Source organism: Pipistrellus kuhlii, unplaced genomic scaffold, assembly GCF_014108245.1.
Source record: "Pipistrellus kuhlii isolate mPipKuh1 unplaced genomic scaffold, mPipKuh1.p scaffold_m20_p_3, whole genome shotgun sequence".
Taxonomy (NCBI): Eukaryota; Metazoa; Chordata; class Mammalia; order Chiroptera; family Vespertilionidae; genus Pipistrellus; species Pipistrellus kuhlii.
Window position 1 is genome coordinate 81,783,239 of NW_023425529.1, and position 27,964 is coordinate 81,811,202.

Consider the following 27,964-nt stretch of genomic DNA (forward strand, 5'->3'; position numbering starts at 1 on the left):
TTTACAAGGACATAATCTTTAAAAACCTCATCCTTGAAGAATGCCCAATGGAAAAAAAATCAACCATCTCAGATTCCTTGATTGGCAGGCAGAAGAGAGAGATCTTCTCCAGGGATTTAACCCCTTGGCCTTGGCTTTGGCCTTGCCTCACAAACTCCATGGCCTCAATCCCCACCATAGACAGAAGTCACTTGGGCCTCCCACCACAACCCACAGGGTCTCATCCTACCTCAGCACCAGCGTCATCACCACTTGGCATTTTCTCAGAGAAGACCAATCTGTGGGTCTTGATCCCTTTTCCCTCATAATGCTTCTCAGAATTCACTATCAGTGTTTCCCCACTATGTAACTTTTCTAAATTCACTAGCTTGGTTCTCTATAAAACTTTATCCCTAAAAACATCCAGTGACTTTTTTTAAAAGCTTCATCCAATTCCATGAATAAGAGTCTTCCCAACTTTACGGGAGACAGCATCCTGAATACCTCACCTTCCCATTCTTTACTGCCACTGCAGTCCTAATATTCCTTTTTGTATTTTATTGGGGTTTTCTCTTTGTATTGTTTAAAATTTTGTAATTTTAGCCCAGCCAGTGTGGCTCCATGGTTGAGCATCAATCCATGAAGCAGGAGGTCATGGTTTGATTGCCGGTTGGGGCATATAGCCTGAGTTGTGGGCTCGTTCCCTACTGTGGGGCATGCAGGAGGCAGCTGATCAATGATTCCCTCTCATCATTGATGTTTCTATCTCTCTCCCCTCCCTTCCTCTCTGAAATTAATAAAAATATATTTAATTTTTTTTTCAGATGAATACTCTCATATTTATGCTTCCTTGCTAAAACCCTACTGGATTTAGACAATAACAGGGAAGCAGAAGAGTTGGAGTAGTTAACGGGAGACTTTGGAATCAAGCATATGGATTTGAATCTGGCTCTTAAACCCATTACTTTGTCCATAAAGCAGGGATATACATCCTATCTTTCCAGGCTGTCATAAGATTTGTAGGTGATAATTTATATAAAGCATTTAGGACATGCCTGGTACATCATAAACATTCAATAAATAGTGGTAATAATAACCATGATATTTACTATCACCATCTAATTTCTAGGACCCTAAAATCATCCACTTCGAACTGATATTAATACAAAATACATTGTTCATTGGCAAGTATAAACTGTCTCAAACATAGGTACAAAGTAAGTTAGAATTTCTAGGGCGAGAAACAATATTTTTCACTTGTATACTCCTCTATATTTCTAATTCCTTCTATTCCCTAAAACTTGCTTTTTTGCCCTGGCTGGTATTGCTCTATGGTTAGAGTGTTGTGCTGTGCACCAAAGGGTCATGGATTTGATTCCTGGTCAGGGCACAGGTTTCAGGCTGAATCCCTAGTAGGGGGCATGCATCAAGCAGTTGACCAGTGATTCTCTCTCATCATTGATGTTTAGATTTCCCTCTCCTGTACTCTCTGAAATCAATTAAAAAAAAAAATCAACCAATGAATGCAAAAGTAGAACAAATTGTTGGTTCTCTCTCTCTCTTCCTCTAAAATCAATAATTAAAAAAAAAAGAATCAAGCCTAGCCAGTGTGGCACAGCAGTTGAGTACAGACCTACAAACTAGGGAGTCATAGTTCAGTGCACATGCCTGGGTTGCGGGCTTAATTCCCAGTAGAGGGCATGGAGGGGGCAGCTGATCCGTGATTCTCTCTCATCATTGATGTTTCTAGCTCTTTCTCCCTCTCCCTTCCTCTCTGAAATCAACAGCAGTATATATATATAAATGTATTTTTTTTTTTTAAAAGAATCAATTCTCATACCTTCCGATTTTCATCCTTTTCCAAGTGCATATAGTAAGTGGGGAAGAGACCCCGATCCATTCCTTTTTTATCCCTGGTTATTCGACACTTTACTGTGACACCGCGAGGAGCAGAACTATAAGCAAAGTCCTCTAAATTCTTTACTTCTCCCAGCTGGTTATCAGTTTGTTGGGCTGAAGTACCTGAAGCCCCTGTATCCTGAGAGAATAGCCATACATGAGCAAAGGAGATAGAGTCAGAAAAACTTCATACTCTCTTTAACGGATAAAATAGCTTATTGATTTATACCCCTATGTCTTCAGTCTTCTGGCAAAATAATAGACAATTCCGAGGAGTTAAGTAACTATATGAATTCTGGGAGTGATGAAGGAGCTAAGTATGAAAATGGGATATAGTGTCACAATAGCTGGCTTAAGACATGAAATTAGAGGTCATGTAACATCTAAATTAGAACTTATATGAAGCAACCCTCATTTAGTAATGGTATTTAAATACTGAATGTGTATTTGGGAAATAGTTAAATTTGCTCCAAAGGAAGATGATCTACATACCATGGTTGATTTCTGGCTGGATGCAGAACTGGGTCTCTCTGCCTCTGAACATGGTGAATGAAATAATTTTTTCCCTTCTTCTTCCTCCCCATCAGTCTCCTCATCAAAGTTCAAACTACCTGAGATACCTAGCAGAAAAAGAAGAACTGTCAACAAAAGTCATTTTAAAAATCAGAGTTTTATTTTGGGATGATGAAAAAGTTCTGGAACCCTTGTGCATTGCTGGTGGCAAATAAAATTGTGTGGAAATCATTATGGTGGTTCCTAAAAAAATTAAATATAGAGTTACCATATGACCCAGCAATTCCACTTCTGAGTATATACACAAAAGAGCTGAAAACAGAGACTCAGATACTTGTGCACCATTGTTCACAGCAGCATTATTCACTAAATTCAAAAGGTGGAAACAACCCAAATTCCCACCAACTGATGAAAGATAAACAAATTGTGGTACATACATACAATGGGCTATTAGCCATAAAAAGGAATGAAACTCTGATACATGCCATAACCTGAATGAATCATGAAGACATTCTGCTTAGTGAAATAAGCCAGACACAAAAGGACAAATACTGCTATTGATTGCACTTACATGAAGCACCTAGAATAGTCAAATTCATAGAGACAGAAAGTAGAATGGTGGTTAGCAGGAGCTGAGGAGAGAGGAGAATGGGGAGTTATTATTTAATAGATACAATTTTTTATGTTGGAATATAGAAAAAGTTCTGGAGATGGGTAGTGATGATAATTGCACAACAATGTAAATGTACTTAATGCCACAGAACTACCACAAAATGGTTAAAATGTATATTTTACCAAAATAAAAAAATTCAATGATTCATTGTTCTCTGTATCAGTCACTCCCCCCCCATATTTTGTTCATTTCTAGTCTAATTAATTCAAGTTGAGAATGTCTGAAATACTATTACTTTGAATTCATGAAGCACACCTCTTACAGAAAATTTAAAACTATGTTTTATTAATCAATGTTACCCCCAACAAATTTTTTAAAAACAATGCTTTTATTTTATCCTCATATTTATAAGAGTCTGAGGAGGAGATACTCATAGTTTTCTTTTTTCTTTTTTTAATTTGTTTATGGAACATACCAGGAGGAACACAAACATGAAGTGTGATGTATGTTATATAAGAAGTAGGGTTCTCACATCTATAATAATAAAAGCATATAATGCTAATTAGACCAGATGTCCTCTGGATGACCTTCCGGACAACCTTCTAGACAAAGCCGGGGCCGCGAGGGAAGCCAGTGCCAGCAGCCGGGGAAAGGAAGGCCTACTCTTGCACGAATTTCATGCATCCAGTCTTTAGTTCACATATAAAAGTATGAGGCTCAGGGAGTCATTTGCCCAAGAAAAAGAGGCAAAGCTAAGACCTAAATTTTCTTTTTTTGCTTGTCTATAGGGTGAAGTTATCCATCATGTAATAGTTAAAATAGCCCCCAAATCATGAATTTATAAGTAGATTTAACAACAAGCTGTGTGTGTGTTTTTTTCCTACAAACCATTTCTTACCCACATTCAGGGTGGGGACAAATATGATCTACTTTTACACAGTTAACAAATAAATTGGTGTTAGCTTTTCTCAAGGACACCCAAAGATAAGATAAAGGCCAATAGGAAGATTCATCTCAAGTGAAAACATACTTTCACACAAATACTTATACATGAATGTTCATGGCAACATTATTCATAATAGTATGAATTGGGAAACAACCCAACTGTCCATCAACTGATGAAGAGATAAACAAGATATGGCATAACCATACAATGTAATGTCATTCAACAATAAAGTGGAATGAAGTACTAATACCTGCTACAATACAATGAACTCTGAAAACACTCCACTAAGTGAAAGAAGCCAGTCATAAAGGACCACAGTGTGTATGATTCTATTTATATGAAATGCCAGGAATAGGCAAATCCAGAGATAGAAGGAAAGTAGGTTGGTAGTTGCTTGGGATTGAAGGGGTTAGAGAGAAATGGGGAGTGGTTGGTAATAGGTATCAAGTTTGTTTTGGGAGTCATGAAAATGTTCCAAAATTGTAATGATGGTTGCAAACCTCTGGAAATATACTAAAAACCAATGAATTTGTCACTTTAAATGAGTAAATTGTATGATATGTGAATTATCTATATATTTAAAGAGCCAGGGTCTATAACATCCAAAACAACTGAACAGATGACCAAACACTGGAAGTCAGTCCTGCAGCCACAGTGATCCAGCACTGGTTGCCGAGGGGGCTGCAGATCAGGCTTGAAGAGAGAGAAGCCCAGAGAGAGAAGCAGGGTCTGATCTGTAGCCCCTTAGGCAGTCAGTGCTGGGTTGCTGTGGGGACTCAGCACTGATTGCCACTGCTGCAGGCGTGGTGATCCAGCACTGACTGCTGAGGGGGTGCAGTTTAGGCCTGGAGAGAGAAGCAGGGTCCGATCTGCAGCCTCCATGGCAACTGTTGATCAGCCCTAGCCTCTCTTTCTCTCGGGACCTTGCCAGCAGCCAAGGGAGCTGCTGATCAGCCCCGCCTCTCAGAATAGGCCCAGAGATAGGCCTGGAGATGTTGACTGGCATAGAAACCAACCAATCAGAACCAAATCTAGGTGAAGTATGAGGATGGAATGGCTGCCTAGAAGGCAGAGCTTTTGATGCTGACTGGCATAGAAACTGACCAACCAAAACCTAATCTGGGTGAACTGCGAAGGCAGAAATTAAGGTGGGGGCTGAGGAGGGGTTTTAAGGGCAATAGCTATTTAGTGTAAGGTGTAAGAAAGCAGTTCAGCCGAAACCGGTTTGGCTCAGTGGTAGAGCGTCGGTCTGCGGACTGAAAGGTCCCGGGTTCGATTCCGGACAAGGGCATGTACCTTGGTTGTGGGCACATCCCCGGTAGGGGGTGTGCAAGAGGCAGCCGGTCGATGTTTCTCTCTCATCGACGTTTCTATTGTAGCTCACTATCTCTCTCCCTTCCTCTCTGTAAAATATCAATAAAATATTAAAAAAAAAAAAAAAAAAGAAAGAAAGCAGTTCAAATTTTTAATAACCAGTTTGGCAGTACAGTGCATATAGCTGGCTATCAGTCCAGATATAGGGATTATTTTTGTCTGCCAAGAGCATCTCCTCCTGCTGAAAAAGCCCCTCTCCCCATTTAAGCAATCCTATCCTATATAATCTATCTATACTAATAAAAGGGTAATTGCTAATTAGATCAGGTCGACCAGCCATCTTTTGGATGTCCAACTTCCTTCTGGACAAAGTCGTAGTGGTAGGGCCAAGGCAGAGGAAGTTAGGGGCGATAAGGCCGGCAGGGGAGGGCAGTTGGGGGGCAAGATCAGGCCAGAAAGAGGTCAGGTGCAATAAGGCCAGCAGGAGGCCAATTGGGGATGAAATAGGCTGGCAGGGGAGGGCAGTTGGGGGCAATCAGGCTAGAAGGGGAGAGCAGTTAGGGGCGATCAGGCAAGCAGACAGAGGGGTTAGGGGCAATCAGGCAGGCAGAGGCAATTAGGGGGGTATTAGAGGCAACTAGGCAGGCAGGTGAGTGGTTAGGAGCCAGTAGTCCCAGATTGCAAGAGGGATGAATTGTGAGGTGAACCTAGATTAGGCAGAACCTCGGTGAACCTAGATTAGGCAGGCAGGCAGGTGAGTGGTTAGGAGCCAGCAGTCCCAGATTGCAAGAGGGATGTCCGACTGCCGAGGTAGGCCTGATCCTGCAGGGATCCCACAGGAATCAGGCCAAAACCGGCAGTTGGACATTCTCCAAGGGGTCCCCAATTGGAGAGTTGAAGAGGGTGCAGGCTGGGCTGAGGGAACACCCCCTGCATGAATTTTGTGCACCAGGCCACTAGTATCTCAATAAAGCTTTTATTTAAAAAGCTGGAGGCCCAATGCACAAAATTCGTGCACTTACAGGAGTCCCTCAGCCTGACCTGTGCTCTCTTGCAGTCTGGAAGCCCTTGGGGGATATCTGACTGCCCACGGGGAACGGGCCTAAGCCAGCAGTCAAACATCCTTAGCAGTGCTGCGGAAGGTGGCAGGGACTCCCGCCACTATTGCTGGGCTCGCCAGCCATGAGCCCAACTCAGGGCTTCTGGCTAAGTGGCACTCCCCCTGTGGGAGCGCACTGACCAACAGGGAGCAGTTCCTGCATTGAGCATCTGCTCCCTGGTGGTCAATGTGTGTCATAGTGACCGGCTGATTCATCATTTGGTCTATTTGCATATTAGCATTTTATTATATAGGAGGGAGGGACTGACAGAGGTCATAGAGGAGGGTGATGGACATAGACAAAGGTGTTGTGATGGACAGAGGTGGGGTGAAGAAATGAGTGACATCTATAATAATGTCAACAACAGAATAAAAACAACAATGATATACCACGACACTACACACCTATTAGGGAAATAAAAGATACATTATGAACTATGTATTTACTACTTTGATAAAATTTAAAAAGAAAAGGTATTGTCCAGAAAGGAGAGTTATTGAAAATTATTTTATTTTTTTATGGTAAAGCTAAGGAAGCTTCAGAATCCCTTTGTGGACTGGATTTGTTTTGGGGAAAAGACCAAACAAGTTGCAACCAGCAGCATTTTGGATAACCTGCCTGAAATGATTTAAAAGAGAAAGGGACAGATTCCCCAAGCTTATAGTTATTTGTAATTTATGTTCTTATTCTAAATAAAGTCATTTTTTAACCTTATTTAAACTCTCCCTTCCCCCTCCACAAATTAGTTCTTCAGGTTCAGTAAACTTTAGGCCTCACAAAACCTATTAGTCCCTGAGGGTTGGGGTCCCTAAAGGAGTTTGGATTCATTATTATATTTATTTGCTCCTTTTAATTCTTGTTCTAGGGAGAGTGAGCACAGCTTTTTATTCAGTAATTTTTATAATAAGAGTTGTATTGGAACCTGCTCCTTCTTTGGCTGTTTACAGGTTTACCTTACCGGGAACTCACAGAGACTTAAGCCCTTTGAAGATAGGGACAGAGCTGTATTGAGTTTCTATAAAATTGAGTGCAAAGTTAATACAACTTTTATAAATATTTGTTGAAGAAATGAGGCATTACTTTTCCTTCTGCTCCATCTCTTTATTGAGACTTTTGTGCAGAGCCTAAGGCTGAGGGGATAGGAAGGTAGAGCGGAGTAAAATTGCTTTTTCCAAACCCTAGATCCCATACTTTGATTTTACATAGTAGATGTATTTCTGAATGACATTTTGAATTAGGTATATTAGATTTTGCTAATTTCAACTTCCTTTACTCATAGAAATTATTTTTTAATTTTTTTAAAATATATTTTATTGATTTTGTACAGAGAGGAAGGGAGAGAGATAGAGAGTTAGAAACATCGATGAGAGAGAGTCATCGATCAGCTGCCTCCTGCACACCCCCTACTGGGGATATGCCCGCAACCAAGGTACATGCACTTGAACGGAATCGAACCCAGGTCCTTTCAGTCCCCAAGCCAACGCTCTATCCATTGAGCTAAACCGGTTTCAGCCTCATAGAAATTATTTTTAACGATATTTAAACATTTCATACTATGAGGTGCAAAATATTTTATTTCAAGAATTTTTGTGCATTCTTTCTGTAGTAAAGTGAATTATCAACATGGTAAGTCTATTTGGGGCTCTGCTTAAAATGGGGGACACCAGTACTAAATTTGGCTCTAACAATGACTAATTCACACCCCACGTGTGGAGTTAAATGGCTATTGGACATAACCATTTCTTTTGGTCCCTTTGCTCCCACAGCACCTGCTTCATGAGAGGGATGTCCTGACCCTCCATGACCTCTTTGTCATGGTGTCCGCGGTGCGTCTATTGCTTGAGGCCTTGGCAGTCAGCCGGGCATCAACCTTCCCAAGATGGTGGCAACCTGGACAAACACACATCAAGGGCGGGATCCCATCGGCAGAGGCCAGGCAGGAAGGCACAGGGGGAGGGAGAGCTTTCAGGCAGGCCAACTGAACTAGCAGCTTCCCTCCTCCTTTCCTCTCCTCCTGGGCCAGTGGCCAGATGGTTGAGGGGGGCAAAAGCCACTGGTGAGGCTGGGTGTTGCTTCGCGAGGGTAAGGAGCCTGAGGTGCTGGTCCTGGCTGGGCAGGCAGGCACTTCTTTCCCCAGCTTTTGGAGGGTGTTGGGGGCAGGGACACACCCAGCCTCTACGCTGGGATGGGGCCTGGAAAGGAGGGAGGCTGCCCCTTCCCCACTGCAGGATGGGATGTTGCAGGGGAAGGGCTGTGGATCTCTGGCCAGGGGAAGGTTGTGGGCTCAGATGCTGTGGAGGCCACCAGACCCTTGGGGGCAGGAAGGAGCGTCTGGGCCTGCCCTGCAGTGAGTCCCTGGCTTGGGTGTGTGAGCGACAGGCGGGTAGTGGGTGGTGAAAGTAGGAGAAGAAACTGGCCCCAGGCCTGATAGGTGAGGCGTGAAAAAATTCTGCCTGGGCAACACCAGGGCCATGGAGTTGTGGCAGATAAAAAAGCGCTGGCACCCGTGGCCTCGACACCGGCGCACGGGGTCTGAAAACCTGGAAGGGTGCAGGACACCCCTCTCCTGCCTCTGCCTAGCACAGGCTCTGCCACACTGCAAAGAGCCACTGCGCTCCACCCCGCTCCGGGAACCACTTCTTGCGGGCCGGGCTGGAGAAAGAGACCAAGAGGTGCTAAATGCACCTCATGGTGACTGGTCATTTGGTTGTTACAGTCATCACAGACACTGACTTTATATATATATAGATTCTTTGGTTTGTAAAGAACATTTTTTCTTTTGTTTTCTAAAATTTTGTTTTGTTTTCTACCTTTTTCATAGCAAAGGGTATAAAACTCTTGGGATCTCACTATCCTATGGATAGCTTCACTTAATACCATGTTTTGAAATGCCATTTTTATACCAAGAACTCAGTTTATATAAATCCTTAGGTCTGACCTGCTATCAGAGCCAATCAGGTTCCCCACCTCCCTGTCTCTTCCTCCCCTTGCTCCCTCAGCACCCTGCTGCCACTGCTGGTCACCCACCATATTCTGTGCCACCCCCTGGAGGTCAGTGCACATCATAGCAAGCATTCAAACTCCCATTCTCCCAGTCAAGCTCCCAAGGGGACACTTTGCATATTAGCTTTTTATATATATAGACTAGAGCCTTGTGCATGAAATACATGCACACGGGGGGTGTCCCTCAGCCCAGCCTGCACCCTCTCCAATCTGGGACCCCCCTCAAAAGATGTCAAACTGCTGGTTTACAGGGATCGGGCTTAAATCGGCAGTCGGACATCCCTCTCGCAATCTGGGACTACTGGCTCCTAACTGCTCTGCCCACTGGCCTGCTCACCCCCAACTGTCCCCCCTGCTGGCCCACTTTCCCCAACCTTTCTTCCCCACTGACCTGCTCACCCCCAACTGCCCCCCTGCTGACCTGCTCACTCAAAACTGTGTGTGTCTCTTCCCCCTCCCCGCCCTACCCCTGCTGTCCTGATCATCTCTAACTACCCTAACCCTATCCCTCCATCGCTGGGGAAACCCAAGCCTCCCTCCTGCTCTCTCCTTGGCAGCAGCCATCTTGGTTGGGTTAATTTGCATACTAGCTCCGGACTGGTTTTTGTGGGCAAGATGGAATAATGGTTAATTTGCATATTACTCTTTTATTAGATAGGATATGTTTTTGTGTGTGTTTTTTAATCTTCACCTAAAGATATTTTTCTATTGATTTCTATAGCGTGGAAGAGAGGGAAAGACAGAGAGAAATAGCAATGTGAGAGAAACACATCGATTGGTTGCCTCCTGCACGTGCCCTGACTAGGGCCTGGGCCAGGGAGGAGCCTGCAACTGACTCATCCTGGGAATCGAACCCAGGTCCCTTTGGTCCACAGGCCAATGTTCTATCCTCTGAGGCAAATTGGCTAGAGCTAATATGATTTTATTGATTTTTTTTTTTTTTTTTAAGAAAGAGAGAGGAAAGAGTTTGATAAAAACATCAATGAGAGAAAAACATTATCCACCAGCTGCCTCCTGCATGCTCCCTAGAGGGGAATCAGCCCACAACCCAGGCATGTGCGCCTTGACTAGAATCGAACCCGTGACCTCTTGGTTCATAGTGCTCAACCACTGAGCCACACCAGCCAGACACGCTTGGCTTTTTAAGCACATGAAGTCTCAATCAGAATAAATGCTCCATGAGGGCAGGAACCTTTTTACTACTGTATCCTAAGTAGTAAAACAATGCCTGATATATAGTATATACTCAATACAAAGTTTCTAAATGAATGATTGTACAAATTTGTTTGAATGTACATCTATTCTATCATTCTATGGTACAATCTTCTGATTCACATAGCCCAGAATCTAGCAAGACCTACCTATTACAAAATAGGCACCCAATAAATATTTATTCATTATTGGGCTTCAGTCTTCTTATCTGAAAAGGAGACAATTCCTTCTCCTAAAAAAATTATTTTTCTAAGAAGGAAAGATGACTAAAAGGAATGTCTAAAATGTACAGAAATATGCATGGAAATAGTAACTGCAACTGGCAGAAAGTAGGCTCTAATGAAAAAATGTATTTGTGGTTCCCTTAAGCTGGCTATTTATCTTTCCCCTTATCACTAGATCAATATAAACTGTGAAATGGAGGTAGAATAGGAGTGCTGAGTGGTATCCGTGTAAAAGGAAGAGGGTAGAAACTAAAATAGAAAAAAGAAATAGCCACATATTGTAGCTAATGCTGCTGACATTTCACATTTGATATAATTAACTTATTTTTCTTAGGTAAATAATAGGATAAATACTACTATTGTTGAAAATGACCAATTCTCAGATCTCAAAGATGCCTAATGTTGTCATCTCTGTAAAGACCTGAACAATACTGCAAGCAATTTAAAGTCATGAAGATTGTTAATCAACAAGAAAGTAAAGTAAAAGATTATAAATGACTAAGACAATTAATTGCCTTAAAATCATGACTGATCCTCACCATGTTTTTGGAGAATCTCCTGAAGATCTGGCTTAGAAGGATTATCCAAAGTGCTTTCCCCATCAACACTTCCTTCAGTATCCTCTTCTGTAGTAGAAGAGCCAAGTGAGAGAACATGAAGTTTGGTTTCTGAATCTTGAGCATCTGGCTTCAGGAAAGCAGCTGGACCATCAATGCCTGGGACCAAAAGAAAAGAGAAAGCATAACTGATTATTTAGCTATGTGGGTTTCGAGTATGTGATCAGAATTAAGAACCACCAAAACACTTTATTCTCCCCTTTCCTTAACATCCATGAAGACATTGTTAACAGAGTAATCCAGGACTGGTGTTCATTGTAGTAACATGCTATGACTCTTACTAAAGTAAAGTGTGCCTGATGTTGCCTTGAGAAACTTAAGAATGAGACTATGAAAACAAAATAGGTCCTCCAAGGTTCAAATCCCATACAAACCAATAGCTAAGGGGCTTGACTCAGGAGGCTCTTAACCCCATTCATCTCTTGTCCTGTCATCATCTTAGAAGATCCTTGGAGTCCTACCTATTGGAAGAATGGATGCTCTACTAACTCCTGGCTTCAAACTTAACTGAGCCACAATCCTATCTATTAAAAGGGTAATATGCAAATTGACTATCACTCCAACACACAAGATGGCTGCCCCCATATGGACACAAGATGGCCGCCACAAGATGGCCAGCAGGGTAGGGCTGTTGTGAGCAATCAGGCCTGCAGGGGAGGGCAGTTAGGGGTGACTGGGCCGGCAGAGGAGGGCAGCTTGGGGCGACCAGACATGCAGGGGAGGGCAGTTAGGGTGACCAGATCTGCAGGAGAGGGCAGTTTGGGGGGACCAGGCCTGCAGGGGAGGGAAGTTGGGGGGTGACCAGGCTGGCAAGGGAGAAAGTTAGGGGTTACCAGGCTGGCAGGGAAGGCAGTTAGGGATGACTGGGCCATCAGGGGAGGGAAGATGGGTGGGGAAAGGACCAGGCTTACAAGGAAGGACAGTTGTGGGGAACCAGGCCTGCAGGGGAGGGCAGTTGGGGGGGACCAGGCCTGCAGGGGAAAGCAGTTAGGGGTGACTATGCCTGTAGGAGAGGACAGTTAGGAGTGACCAGGCCTTCAGGAGAGGGCAGTTAAGGGTGACCAGGCCAGCAGGGGAGGGCAGTCAGGGGCAATCAGGCAGGCAGGGAGCAGTTAGGCATCGATCAGGCTGGCAGGGGAGTGGTTAGGAGGTGATCAGGTTGGCAGGCAAAAGCAGTTAGGGGCAATCAGGCTGGCAGGCAGGCAAGTGGTTGGGAGCCAGCAGTCCTGGATTGTGAGAGGGATCCCAGATTGGGGAGTATGCAGGCTGGGCTAAGGGACACACACACCCCATGCATGAATTTCATGCACCGGGCCTCTATTATGTAAATAAAGACAATAAGCTCCTAAAATAGGCTCTTCTGGACTAATTCCTTTGAGATCTAAAAATAACATTTCTATGGTGGATATATACTTTATGGTATCTCCTACTGATTGGACCATTGCTTTTATTCTACCTCAAAGACCCAAAATTTAATTATAAAAATGTATGAAGGCTGGCACTCCGGTTGAGCATCGACCCATGAACCAAGAGATCACTGGTTCAATTCCCAATCAGGATACGTGCCAGGGTTGTGGGCTTGAACTCCAGTAGGGGGCATGCAGGAAACAACCAACCAATGTTTCTCTCTTATCTTATCGATCTTTGTATCTTTCTATCCCTTTCCCTCTTCTCTCTCTAAAATCAATAAAAACTTATTTTTTTAAAATTTATGAAGGTACCCTAGTGTCAATACTAATGTTGTTTCTTAGATCCATCTAAGAATCTTCCTGCCTTCTTCTGGGTTTGAAAAAACTGTACCCCAGAGGTAAGAGATGCTTCCTAAATACACACCATGTAGGATGACATTGTTGTGAGGGGTATGAGGTTCCACCAAGGGAGTATGCTCCTCACTACCTCTTGGCTTTGACCGACGTAGCCTGGCTTCTGGGTTTGGCTGCACCATGAGTGGTTCCAGGCGTTTTTTCCTCTGCTTCTTCTCCAGCAGTGCTCTCTAGGAAAAATTTGATATTATATCCAGGAGAGTTATGACAAGACTCATCCACTTTGTACATTTACAGTGTTACACTGACCATCACATAAAATCCTTGTGAATTAATTTTCCCACTTAAGAAATAAGAAAATTGAGGGGCACTGGCTCATTCATTTAGTAACTATTTATTGAACACCTATAAATATATATTTAAATGATACAAATGTATTCCTAGCCAAGCTGAAGATCATGATACAAGTCAATTTAAAACATATGTAGTAATTATCATATTATTATCAACATCTGGTCACAAGTTTAAACTATATAAACACATATGCATAAATAAAAGATAATGGAATACAAAGAAACATAGTCTTTGGGTAGTAGACTATAAATAATTATTTTCCTTTTTCTATATTTTTAATTTTTCTTACTTTTGTTATCAAAAGAAAAATAAATTTTATTATTGTTTAAACCCCAAATTATTTTCATGTTTTAATTAGCACCAAAAAAAAAAAAGTTTGCTTTCTTGCTCATCTATTTATATAAAACCCTAATATGCAAATCAACTGAACGTCAGAATGACTGGAGTAACAAATGGTTGCTATGATGCGCACTGACCACTAGGGGGAAGATGCTCAAGGCAGGAGCTGCCCCAAGCCCACAGGCCCCTAACAGAGGCAGTGATAGGGGGTGGGAACAGCAAGTGGGTGATTCCAGGCCAAGGCGGGTGCAAGCAGAGGCCCAGATCACCCCACTGGTCTCCCACAGAAGGGCCCTGATCGCTGGCCAGGCTTAGGGACCCCTACTGAGCACAAATTTTGTGCACCGGGCCTCTAGTTTTTACATATTAATTTAACAAATTAGGGCCAAGGGATAACAGTTGGAACATTCCAAATAGAAAGCAATCAACTCCATGAACAAATGCAAAATATAGAACATGGTAGCATGAACTCAGAAAAAAAGCATGCAAGACCATGCGAAAAAATCCAACAAGATGGAATTGGAGGTACTAGACCCACACTATTTTTAAGCTTTGGCAAATAAAAGCATATAACATATAGAAATTATTATGAATCTGAGATATCTCAGAATAGAAAAATACCAAGTCCCAAGCTAAAAAATTAAACCATTATTTTTAATATATATATATATTATAACCTACTTTATTGTTTTTTAGGCAAAAAGCCATCTATTAGCTTTTTTTCCCATTAACATTGCTTTTACAATGTGCCACTAACAATAAGAGTTATTCTAGAGGTGAGACTATGGGCAGGAAAGGATATGTGCTTTTCCTGAACTGGCCTAATGAAAGCTTGCAGATAAACTCAGAAGATACAGAAAAACAGACTACTCTTTTTTACCCAACCTTGTTTATAGTAAGTCCTCAAATAACATTGTTTCAGGATAATGTGAAAGGGATGCATAGGAACTTAACTCTTGTTTATATCAATTAGCCTATGGTAAAACTGGTTTCATTATACATCATTTCCCTTAAAGTTGAACCTATTAGGACATTAGTGAGGACTTACTATATAAGAAAAAGACTGGAAACCTAAGATAATGTGCCAAAAAATGGACTATTCAAGAAGAATAGAGAACTTAGAGCAAGTTGGGAAGGAATATATTTTGAGACTCATGAATTCATGTGAATAGATGGACTTTAATGTACCAAGAACACTAAATACACATGATACTATAATGAGATCCTCCTCATAGAACTGGCTGATAAGGTTCTGTTAGCAAAAAAGTCTTGTATAATGGATAAGAAGTAACCTGCCTGCACATATGGTAAATATGATGTATAAAGACATGAGAAACTGACGTAGCTGGTTTGGCTCAGTGGATAGAACATCAGCCTGTGAACTGAAGGGTCCCAGGTTTGATTCCGGTCAAGGGCAAAGGGGCAGGTTACCGGCTCGATCTCCAGTAGGGGGTGTGCAGGCAGCAGCCAATCAATGATCCTCTCTCATAATTGATGTGTGTCTCTCTCTTCCCTCTCCCTTCCTTTCTGTAATCAATAAAAAATAAAGTAATAATAAAAAAGACACGAGAAACTACCACATATATGTGGCCACAGCTATTTAGTGTCTTATAGTCTCCTAACTGTGAAACAGTTGATGAAATAAAACCACAAGCTGTAGCTAGTCCATTTTATTAATATATGTAAAGAAAAAAATGTTCTATGGAAAAAGAGTATCCAGTTTGTGGTACAGAAAAGGGAAACCAAGGAGCAAGAATTTCTCAGAGTGCAGCCAGCCTGTTCAAGAAAGAGAAATACTAAATCCGGTAGACAAGAGTATTCTCTTTATGGAAGAGCTTACTCATTTTAAGCACAAGAAACTATAAAAGATTTCTTCAGGGTTTAATTAACTATCCCTCAGCACAATCTAATTCCATTTCCTCTGACTCCTTGCGTCCCAATCAGCCTGCTATTTTTCAATTTAACTTCTTAGGCATCAAATTACCAAGAATAAAGAATTATGTGCAGTAGAATTGAATGTATACTGGAAGAGTTAGAGTTCTCATTGTAAATTAATGAATTGATATCTGGTTTCAAAACTGACTGTTGTGAGTTTGACAGGTATGTTTGTGGTCTAGAAAAGGGGAGCCAAAGAGCTAGGTGTCACATGGTACATCTCAGTTCACTAACAAGACCACATTCTTAGACCTGCACTTGGACAACTAAATTCCTGGTCACAGTGATACTATCAAGGTATCTGGCAAAGCCTTCCTCTACCAGATTTAAACTTACTTACATCAACAACTTAAAAATAAAATAAAAAACAGCCCAGCCCAACCTGCATAGCTCAGTGGTTGAACATTAACCTACAAACCAGGAGGTTACAGTTCAGTTCTTGGTCAGGGCATATGCCTAGGTTGCAGACTGGATCCCCAGTGTGGGGCATGCAGGAGGAAGCCGATCAATGATTCTCTCTCATCATTGATGTTTCTATCTTTCTCTCCCTTTCTCTTTTTCTCTGAAATCAATAAAAATATATTTTTAGGATTAAAAATAGTGGCAGAGTAGGAGGATGCTGCACAAACATGCTCCCAGGAACAAGCTGGAATTACAACTGAAATACGGAAAGGCTTCCTGAATAATCCACAGAAAACTCACAGGAGAGAACCCTGATACCCAAGGACTGAAGGTGGAGATTACATAGACTGGTAGGAGGGGTAGAGGCATCAAAGGGCTGGCTGGGCACCCACATACAGCAACTGAAGTCCCAGAGAGGTATCTCAGCTGTGAGGAGGTGCCACTGAGAACTCTGGTATCTAATCCTGAAGCTGGGCTCCCCAGCAGAGAGCAATAAAACTGAGGAGGGTACCCACATAAAATCTAGCTGTGAAAAGCAGTGGGGAGCTGTCTGCCAGGGAGTGCCAGCTAAAAGCTATCACTCAGAATTGAAGGTCAGATAAAGAGCTTCACTAATAATAAAAAAAAAAGCTAAAGGAGTTCATCACCACCAAACCAGAATTATATGAATTGCTGAAGGGAGTTCTTTCAGAAGAGAAAGTAAATAAAGATAAAAATTATGAACAACAAATACGTAACTATCAACAAGTGAATCTAAAAACCAAGGAAATTAAAAAAAAATCTGATGAACAATATTAACTGTTGAATATAATAGAATCAGAGGTATGGAAGGGGAGTGAACTGACGATTCTTGGGGAAAAGGGGAGAGGGGGATGTGAGAAGAGACTGAACATAAACTGTGCACCTATGGATGAGGACAATGGGGGGTGGGGAAAGGGCAGAGGGTGGGGTGGGAACCTGGTGGAGGAGAGCAATGGAGGGGGGGGGGGGAGAAACATTCGTAATAATATGAACAATAAAAATTTATTTTAAAATAATAATAAATAAATAAATAAAATAAAAAATAACCCAACAACTATAGATTCAAACTGTGAACTTCAGGGAACAGCTACTATATTACAGAACTGAATATATCCTGCTATTATCCAAGTTTGTAAATAATAAAATAATAAAATATCTACTTTAAAAATAAATAAACAGAAACTTTATTCAAATGAAGTCAGGAGGGTAGAAGAGAGTTCTCACACATGTCACTCAATGCAAACTGTTGGCTCCAATAAGAAGAGATGGTAGGTACCTTGCATCTCTGATAGGAGGTGAGAATACTAATACTTTACTACCTCAGCAGAAAGAAGTCCTCTCCGCCCAGTAACAGCTCAGCCAATGGAAGACAGCCATAACTCAGCCAATGAAAAATCACTATATTTGAAACTTTCAGTCCTCCAACAGATTCTTCACGTACAACAGTGCCTCCCAAGTCCATAAAAAAGTGGTTTTTCTGGACATGCTCATAGTTTGTCACTAGACTGAATGTCCCAAACCATAATTCCTCGTTATTCCTGAATAAACCCATTTTGCTAAAGAAATATATGGCTATTTATTTAAATTCAACATTATATATGAGCAAACTAACATTTGGTAAAAACTGTCACCTGATGTAGCACTCTAATCACCCTCACATAGTTTGATGAGGGAATAGAGAGGTGCTAATTGAGTGGTTTTTAAAAAATATATTTTTATTGATTTCAGAGAGGAAAGGAGAGGAAGAGAGAGATAGAAACATCGATTATGAGAGAGAATCATTGATTGGCTGCATCCTGCATGCCCCCTACTTGGGATCAAACCCACAACCCAGGCATGTGCCCTGGTTCATAGGTTGATATTCAACCACTGAGCCAAACCAGCCAGGCTAAAATTTTTTGTATTTATTGATTTTAGAGAGGGAGGATGGAAAAAAGAAACATTGATTTGTTGTTCCATTATTTATGCATTCATTTGTTGATTCTTGTATGTGTCCTGACCAAGGATCGAGCCTGCAACCTTGGTATATTGGGAAGATGCTCTAACCAACAGAGCTATCCGGCTAGAGCTCATTCATGTTTTACCTTCCCTAAAAAGCTAAAAGTGCTTTAAAGGCCGCACACACAAAGGACTCATTACAAGCTTAGGGAAAGGTTAGGGGAGTCAGGAAGAGAACCCAAGGTTTGATGCTCTATGTGCAATTGAAATATGTTGCCTTCTGGATTAAGTGATACATAACCTTTAAATTTCCCAGTTTCCTTGGAAACTGAATAATAACTCAAAGAATCCATCTTCTCCAGAATCTGGTGGTATGCTAGATTTTCCTGGGGGCAAGATATTGAATAGTGATGCCAAAAAAATATCAGGTGAGAATTAAAACAGATAGATAGATAGATAGATAGATAGATAGATAGATAGATAGACAGACAGATAGATAACATTCATATGAAAAAGCAAATATGCTGTGTTGGCTAAAATGTTCCCCAGTCTATAAAGGAAGCTAGGTAGAGGGAGGCTGCAGCTGGTATATTAACCTCAGCAGTGATTTCAAGCCATAAAAAAACACTACAGCAGGGCTCCACCTAGGACTGCTTGGTCACCCACACTAGGGTCTCAAGGCCTAGGCATCAGTCAGCTTGTCCTGAGGGATCCCTAAGCCTGAAAGTGGATTTTACTGATCAATCTAGAACTGAACATATGTGGCAATAGAGGTGACTGGCTGGTGGGGTGGGCCTGGTCCTCAGGTTGTGGAAGGTAGAGTGGCTAGGCACTCCCCCTGCCCAGAGCAGGCAAGGTCCGTCCTATGCACTGCCACCAGGACATGGGGAAAAGCTCAGAGCACAGGCCCAGGAGTTCCAAGGTCCTTGTCCACATTAGCCAGTCCAATGATGCCCTCGCCAAGGGTGATGAAGCTATAGTTACCTTAGAGCCAGCAAAGCAGAGCCACATGGCTCCAGACCTGCAATGGCACTGCTGTCATTACTCAGGCCTTTGAGGACAAGCTGCACAGCCCTATTTGAGCACTGTGGCTCCAGGTTCACTCCTCTCCATTCCTGGTCAAGGGCACGTACCTCGGTTACAGGTTCCCCAGCCCTCCCAGGGGATCTTGTGGGAGGCAACCAATCAATGTTTCTCTCTCTCTCCCTTCCCTCCCTCCCTTCTACTCTCTCTAGAAATCAATGGGAAAAAAATATCAAGTGAGAATTAAAATAAATAAATAGATAGATAAATAAATAAATAACATTCATATGAAAAAGCAAATATGCTGTGTTGGGTATAGGTTCTAAGCTGAGTAATCATGATAAGGATAGCATATGACAACATAAAACTGTTCATTTATTCCTTCCTTCACTCAAATATTTAATGAAGATTATGTACCCAGCCTTATGCTAGGAACTTCTGATATAACAGTCATCATAAATAGACTTGCCTCCTGCTCTCATGGAACTTACTTTGTTTAGTGGAGGAAATAAGCATAAATCAAATCATTTGAAAAAATTTAATGTGTACCTAAAATTGGGACCAATGCTGTAAAGAAAATTATTCTGCAGGCAATGGAAGTTTTTAAACAAGCATAGCAGCATGTTCAGATCTGCAGATTAGGGTAAGAAAAAATCTTTTAGTTAAGCAAAATTACAGTGTAGAGAGGTACTTAAGGCAGTAGGACCAAATAAGTACATAGAATTACAATGTTAACATTCTTCTAATTCTTATAAAAGGTACCAAGGAATTTTCAGTGACTACAAATCTAAGGCCAGTTTTATTGCTCAAAGCACTTTGGTCTTGCCATAGCCTAGGGCCTTGGTTCAGCAGAAACTAAGTCTAGACCCTGCTTAGTGAGTAATATCAGAGCCTTTTCCTATCAGGTCTTCTTCCCTTGACCCTGCCAAGACTTCAGAGTCAAGACTATCAGCATCACAGTCAGTATAGTTCCCACTTATTTCAAAAGAGAAGACTCTCCTCACCTGATTATCGAGTTTCAGCTGTCGAAGCTTCATAGCCTCATCTTCAAAGGCACTGTTTTGAAAAAGTGAAAAGAAAACATGTAAAGAGAAAATCCTTTTAAAGCCATGTTAATTTCATCTTTTCTTAAAAAATATATTTTATTGATTTTTTTACAGAGAGGAAGAGACAGAGAGAATCAGAAACATCGATGAGAGAGCATCATCGATCAGCTGCCTCTTGCACACCCCCTCTGGGGATGTGCCCGCAACCAATGTACATGCGCTTGACCAGAATCGAACCCAGGACCTTTCAGTCAGCAGGCCAACACTCTATCCATTGAGCCAAACTGGTTTCGGCTAATTTCATCTTTTCCATGTATTTTCATGGGCTATTTGGAATCAATGAATTCTGCCTTAGGGAAAGCATCAGTTTTAGGATGCTGTCCACACTGACTTGCCATCCTTAATGCCATTATTCTACAGAGGACCTGAGGATATTCTTACCATTGATTATTAGAGTGGAAGGGAGGAGGAGAGACAGAGAGAGAGAAACATTGATGTGAGAGTGACGCATCAATTGGTTGCCTCCAGAACTCACCCCCAGTGGCATGGGGGAGGAGAGAAAGAGGGAGGGGCAGATCGAGCCTGCAACCAAGGTATGTGTGCCCTTGACTGGAATTAAACCCACAACCCTTCAGTCTGAGAGCCAGCACTCTAATCACTGAGCAAAACCAGCTAGGCAACAGATTTTTTTTTTGATGGAAGAAAACAACAACAAAAATGGAATCAAATTGCATCTTCAATTGATAAACCAAGTCCTTTGAACTTTTTAAAAAGTATATTTTTATTAATTTCAGAGAGAAAGGGAGAGGGAGAGAGAGATAGAAATATCAATGATGAGAATCATTGATCGGCTGCCTTCTGCACACCCCCTATCGGGGATCGAGCCTGCAACCCAGGCATGTGCCCTGACATGAATTGAACCCGAGACCCTTCAGTCCGCAGGTCAACTCTCTATCCACTGAGCCAAACCAGTAGGGCTCTTTTTACCTTTCTAAAAACATTCTCTGAAGCCTTTTCCTAATTTAAGATTTTATTTTGTTACCCAACATTCTTGAAAAGCATAAACTATAAAACAAAGCAGAAATGATCCTCAATTATTTGTATTATAAATTTTTACTGGGAGCTTATAGTTGGTTAGAGCAGTATCCCATACACCAGTCCAGGCACACACCTAGGTTGGGGATTCCATCCCCAGTCAGGGTGATTACAGGAGGCAGCCAATTTTTCTCTCTCACATCAATGTTTCTCTCTCACATCGATGTTTCTGTGTGTGTGTGTGTGTCCCTTCTCTGTAAAAATCAACAGGAAACATCATGGGATGAGGATTTTTTTTTTTTTTTTAAATAAAAGACAAATCCCATGGCTACAAAGGAAACATGGCTTTTCCTGCATTTGGGGTAAATACACCGAAGTATCTATCCATGGTTTAATGGTTTACCCACTACATTCTTATATTTTGGAAAGTTTTACACATTTCATTTTATTTTATTTATATATATTTTTTTAAAGAGCTTGATATGTTTAATAAAGCTTGGTGTCCCCACCCCATACACACCCACACGACATCCCGTTTACAAAACGTCTCTGGGAGCCCTGCCGAGCCCCATCTTGGCCTGCGTCCAGGGACAGGGAAGCCAGGATGGGGTAGCGGGCGAGTGGAGGAGGTGAAGACTAAAATCAGTCCATATAAAGGCTCAAAAAGAGCCAGCCCGGCATCGGCACAGGAAACAGGTAAAATACCCGGCAGAGCTGAACTGCAGGCTACGCTGCCAAGACCCGACGGCCGCCAGCGGCGCCATGGCTCGCACCCGGCTCGCCCGCTCCCACTCTTGAGTTTTACACATTTTAATAATGCATAGCAACTTGGAACTTGCATACCATCTCCAAGACTTTTCCTGCCTATTAATCCTTTAGCCTTGGATGCGGAGGAGCATTCTGATTCTCTGACAATCTACTCTATTAACTCCCTTATATCCTTTATGTTAAAAAAAACACACACACACACACACACACAAAAAACCCTGTATATTCACAAGAAACCACCTCCTTTTTTCTTGCTCAAAAGAAAGACAAACAAATAAATAAAAATGCAGAGTACAATTCTGGCCTAAACTCTGTGGGCCCCTACATTTCTCCTAGATAAGTTCCTGTTTTCCTTAATGCCATTAGTTCTCAATCACAAATTTTACTATTGTAGCTTACTGAATACAGTACTGGAATATTATTAGTATTCAGTAGAATTTAGTATAAATCTGAAAAAGTTCTACATAAAACAACTAAGGGAAAAATATTATGAACATTATATTGTATAATAAAGGGCAAATTGGTAAAAAAAAATAAAAATAAAAATAAAAATTTTTAAATCCTGTTATGAATTTTTCAACAACTACTACTGTGATTCTTCCTCCAACTCGTTTTGCCTTCACCTCCAAACCAGAACTGCAAAACCCTCTGGTATGTTAAAAAAAAAAAAAAAATCATCCTATGCCCCTCCCATCTGAATGCTAAAGTTACCCAAATAAAGCTAAATTCTGACATATGACTTAAATTCTGACACAAGACTGAAGTCCTCTGAAGGCCTCTAATAATGAAACCAGGTGTGTTTTTTCAACACCCTGTGTTGACGCCATTTAATTCCTTTCATCAAGCCTGGGCAAGCTGAGTAATTTAAGTAAACAGGGTATAATCAAAGCACTTAACCTTAACACATGAAACATTAAAAAGGAGCTAGATAACATTTAGATGCATCTTATACATCAAAGCTGTACTTTTTTCTGAGCTCTAGTGTTAAATTGTAACAGCAGAAATAATATATTTTATGTACTTAATATTAAACCTGAACTAGAATTTCTAATCTAAACTGGACTATGATCTTAACTGAATTTTCATTTTTCCCTTTAATATTCTCTCCCTCATTTCAAACTAAGTTGCCAAATAGCAAACCTAACCAAGCCTGATTAATGAATCAACACAAAACATGGAGACTGGTGGAAGGGGTGGAGGCGTGGAAAAGGCTGGCCTCACACTCATGTGCCAGATAAAAATCAGGAGAGAGATCTTGACTACAGAGGTCACCCCCTGAGGAGTGAGGGGTCTCCGCCCCACACCATGCCCTCCACCCCTGTTTCAGTGCCAGGAAGACAAGTTCCCATTACTCTGGCTGTTTTTAAAAATCAGTGGGGAATGTGACTCAGTAAAACTAAGAGCTGCTGGAGTCCCAGGTATTCCTCTTAAACAGCCTGCTCACCTACTTAATCAAACTCACTTGATCTGAGCTCCAGCTGTGGGGCAGCATCTTGTAAGGCAGTGTTTCCCAAACCTCTCTCATGATGAGAATCACCAGGTGGAGTTGTTAAACTACAGATTCCTGAATCCCAACTAAGAAGTGCTAAACTAGAATTTTTGGGAACATATAGGTAAAATTGTATACTGTAAGACAGTCTTAGAGCACTAGTTAAGTATACTGTAAGACAGTCTTTAAAAAGTATACAATTTTACCTATATGTTCCCAAAAATTCTAGTTTAGCACTTCTTAGTTGGGATTCAGGAATCTGTAGTTTAACAACTCCACCAGGTGATTCTCATCATGAGAGAGGTTTGGGAAACACTGTTGTAAGGCACTAGGGACAAATAGGGAGGAACTAAATAAAGTATCTGACATTAGGGTGAGAGCTGAAGGGGCAGCTTTCCTAGAGAAAAGTGCTGGCAGAGGCCATTTCTCCTTTTGAGCCCTCCCCACACAGAGCCAGCAGGTGAGTGCCATATCTGAGTCATCAATCTGGTTAATGCTCACCCTGTCCTGGTGATTCCCTGAAACTCCACCCCACCCAACTTTCGGGCCCAACCAAGCTGTTTACAGTGATTTTTCCATACTAATGGCCTGTCTTAGCTCCTGCTTCAGACTTTCCTAAAATCTCTTGAGCAGCATCTGGCCTCGGAGCGCCATGTTTCTCTTGCTAAGTGGCTATCCAGAGGATGCTCTAACCCACTGAGCTACCCAGCCAGGACAAAAGCCAGTTTACTTTTAAAAAATCTATTCTCTTAGCAACTTTTCAAATTCTACACCATATAGTGTTATAACTATAGTCACCAAACTATACATTACACCCCCATGGCTTAATCATTTTATAACCAGGAGTTTTGATCCTCTTCACCCATTTTGCCTATCCTCCCCCAGCAACTACCAACCTGTTCCCTGTATCTCTGAGTTTGGTTTTTGGGGTTTTTTTTTGTGTGTGTGTTTTTTTTAAATAAATTCTTATTGTTCATATTATTACAAATGTTCCTTTCCCCCCCCTTCTCACCCCTCCCTCTGCCCTTTCCCCACTCCCCATTGTCCTCATCCATAGGTGCACAGTTTATGTTCAGTCTCTTCCCACATCCCCCTCTCCCCTTTTCCCCAAGAATAAACAGTTCACTCCCCTTCCATACCTCTGATTCTATTATATTCAACAGTTAATATTGTTCATCAGATTTTTTTTTTTACTTTTCTTGGTTTTTAGATTCACTTGTTGATAGTTACGTATTTCTTGTTCATAATTTTTATCTTTATTTACTTTCTCTTCTGAAAGAACCCCCTTCAGCAATTCATATAATTCTGGTTTGGTGGTGATGAACTCCTTTAGCTTTTTTTTATTAGTGAAGCTCTTTATCTGACCTTCGAATCTGAGTGATAGCTTTGCTGGATAGATTATCTTTGGCTGTAGGTTCTTGCTATTCATCACCTTGAATATTTCTTGCCATTCCCGTCTGGCCTGCATGGTTTCTGTTGAGAAATCAGCTGACAATCGTATAGGTGCTCCTTTATAGGTAACTACCTTCTTTGCTCTTGCTTCTTTTAATATTCTCTCTTTGTCTTTTGCTCTTGGAATCTTAATTATGATTTGTCTTGGTGTGGTCCTCTTTGGATTCCTTTTGTTTGGAGTTCTGTGCGCTTCCTGGACTTGTAAGTCTAATTCCTTCACCAGGTGGGGAAAGTTTCTGTCACTATTTCTTTCAGTATGTTTTCGATATCTTGCTCTCTCTCATCTTCTGGGACCCCCATAATTCTGATGTTGGTTCGCTTGAAGTTGTCCCAGAGGTTTCTTACATTATCTTCAACTTTCTGGATTCTCTGGCCTTCTTGCGTCTGCGGAGGAGTGTCTTCTGGCTCTTTATGTTCCAAATCTTTGACTTGATTCTTGCGATCTTCCATTCTGTTTTTAGGACTCCAAAAAGTATTTTTTATTTCAGACAATGTATTCTTTATTTCTTGTTGATCCCTTATTATTTCTAGTTGATCCCTTTTCATATCCTCATAGGTCTTGTTTATTTTATCGGCCTTTTCTAGGAGATTCTTGAACAACCTTATAAGTGTGGTTTTGAACTCTATATCCAGTCGCTTTTTGTCCTCCATTTCTTTCGTTTGTGATCTATCTGGTTTAGGCATTTTCGCAGGCAGCTTTCCTGATGGGGCGGGGTTTCAGGGTGGAGCCTACAGCCTTGGCTTCCGTCAGCCCCGCCCTATGCGACTCCTGAGACTCAGGGTCCTTCAGTACTTGTTGCGAGTGCCTCTGAGAGAAAGGTGCCCTCGATTTTCGCCTGCTGCCAAACTGTCTATGCTCTCCCCCAGTGAGTCCAGTATTGGGGTTCAGTTCAGTTGGTAGTGGGATTGGAGGTGGCGTTCAGAGCAGTCTGGAGCCCCTGTCTCCTTCCCGTCAGGGCAATCCCGCGGCACAGCCGGCCGGCCCTTCTCTGCGCGCAGTGTGCGCGCCTCCGGGACCTCCTTTCGCTGCTTCCTTGGAGTCCCGTCTTACAGCCCGGCTCCCTATGGATGAGCCTGGGTCCCCGGGGTCTGGCCTAGAATTGGGGTTCAGAGCAGTTGGAGCTGGGCCCAGCACAGTCGGAGCTTTTCTCTCCTTCCCGCTTGGGACCGCCAGCCAGACACTCGGCCTCGCTCCTCTCCGGCTCTGTCCTCTCCGCGCGCCGCGTGTCTCCGTACCTTGGGTTTTTACAGCTCCTCCGTGCTTCCTTCTGGTTTTCTCCTTGCTTCTTGTTGTAGAATTTCTAGTCAGTCGACTTTCCTGTAGTTCTGGGTAATGTCCATTTTATATTTTAGTTGTATTTTGTTGAAATTGTTGTGTGCGGCTGCGGCTAGTTGCCTACCCGAGCAGCCATCTTGGATTCTCCGGTTTTTGGGTTTTGTTTAGTTTTTTAGACTCCCCATACAAGTGAAATATTTTTTTATTTTTATTTATTTTTTTAATAAGTTTTTATTGTTCATATTATTACAAATGTTCCTTTCCCCACCCCACCATCATTGCTCTCCTCCACCAGGTTCCCACCCCACCCTCTTCCCTTTCCCCACTCCCCATTGTCCTCAACCATAGGTGCACCGTTTATGTTCAGTCTCTTCCCACATCCCCCTCTCCCCTTTTCCCCAAGAATCGTCAGTTCACTCCCCTTCCATACCTCTGATTCTATTATATTCAACAGTTAATATTGTTCATCAGATTTTTTTTAATTTCCTTGGTTTTTAGATTCACTTGTTGATAGTTACGTATTTGTTGTTCATAATTTTTATCTTTATTTACTTTCTCTTCTGAAAGAACCCCCTTCAGCAATTCATATAATTCTGGTTTGGTGTTGATGAACTACTTTAGCTTTTTTTTTTTTATTATTAGTGGAGCTCTTTATCTGACATTCAATTCTGAGTGATAGCTTTGCTGGATAGATTATCTTTGGCTGTAGGTTCTTACTATTCATCACCTTGAATATTTCTTGCCATTCCCGTCTGGCCTGCATGGTTTCTGTTGAGAAATCAGCTGACAATCATATAGGTGCTCCTTTATAGGTAACTACCTTCTTTGCTCTTGCTGCTTTTAATATTCTTTGTCTTTTGCGCTTGGAATTTTAATTATGATGTGTCTTGGTGTGGTCCTCTTTGGATTCCTTTTGTTTGGAGTTCTGTGCACTTCCTGGACTTGTAAGTCTAATTCAGGCGTCTTCAAACTATGGCCCGCAGAGGAGTCTGATCCGGCCCGCCAGGTTTTTTGGTGTTACAGTAGGAATTAGTAGTTCATATAGTCCAGCCCTCCAGCTCTCTGAGGGACCGTGATCTGGCCCCCACTTTAAAAAGTTTGAGGACCCCTGGTCTAATTCTTTCACCAGGTGGGGGAAGTTTTCTGTCACTATTTCTTTCAGTATGTTTTCGATATCTTGCACTCTCTCATCTTCTGGGACTCCCATAATTCTGATGTTGGTTCGCTTGAAGTTGTCCCAGAGGTTTCTTACATTATCTTCAATTTTCTGGATTCTCTTGCCTTCTAGCTTCTGTGGAGGAGTGTCTTCTGGTTCTTTATGTTCCAAATCTTTGACTTGATTCTTGCGATCTTCCATTCTGTTTTTAGGACTCTGTATAATATTTTTTATTTCAGACAATGTATTCTTTATTTCTTGTTGATCCCTTATCATTTCTTGTTGACTCCTTATTAATTCTAGTTGATCTCTTTTCATATCCTCATAGGTCTTATCCATCTTTTCTAGGAAATTCTTGAAAAACCTTATAAGCGTAGATTTGAACTCTATATCCAGTCGCTTTTTGTCCTCCATTTCTTTCGTTTGTGATCTATTTCGTTGTCGCATTTCGCAGTTACAGATGGGACGGGATTTCAGGGTAAAGCCTACAGCCTTGGCTTCCGTCAGCCCCACCCTATGCGGCTCCTGAGTCTGAAATATTTTTTTT

At 41.8% G+C, this 27,964-nt stretch overlaps 1 protein-coding gene across 3 annotated transcripts in view; it reads right to left on the reverse strand.

Moving 5' to 3' along the window:
• TULP3 (TUB like protein 3) overlaps positions 1-27,964 on the reverse strand; it is a 58,207-nt gene that overhangs the window by 7,437 nt on the left and 22,806 nt on the right. For all 3 annotated transcript variants that reach the window (XM_036454513.2, XM_036454514.2, XM_045588361.1), the window contains 5 exons: positions 20,200-20,251; positions 13,254-13,413; positions 11,343-11,519; positions 2,371-2,498; positions 1,820-2,017 (listed from right to left, as the gene is read on the reverse strand). In XM_036454513.2, the coding sequence (XP_036310406.1) occupies positions 1,820-2,017; positions 2,371-2,498; positions 11,343-11,519; positions 13,254-13,413; positions 20,200-20,251 (715 nt within the window). The remainder of the gene's footprint in view (positions 1-1,819; positions 2,018-2,370; positions 2,499-11,342; positions 11,520-13,253; positions 13,414-20,199; positions 20,252-27,964) is intronic.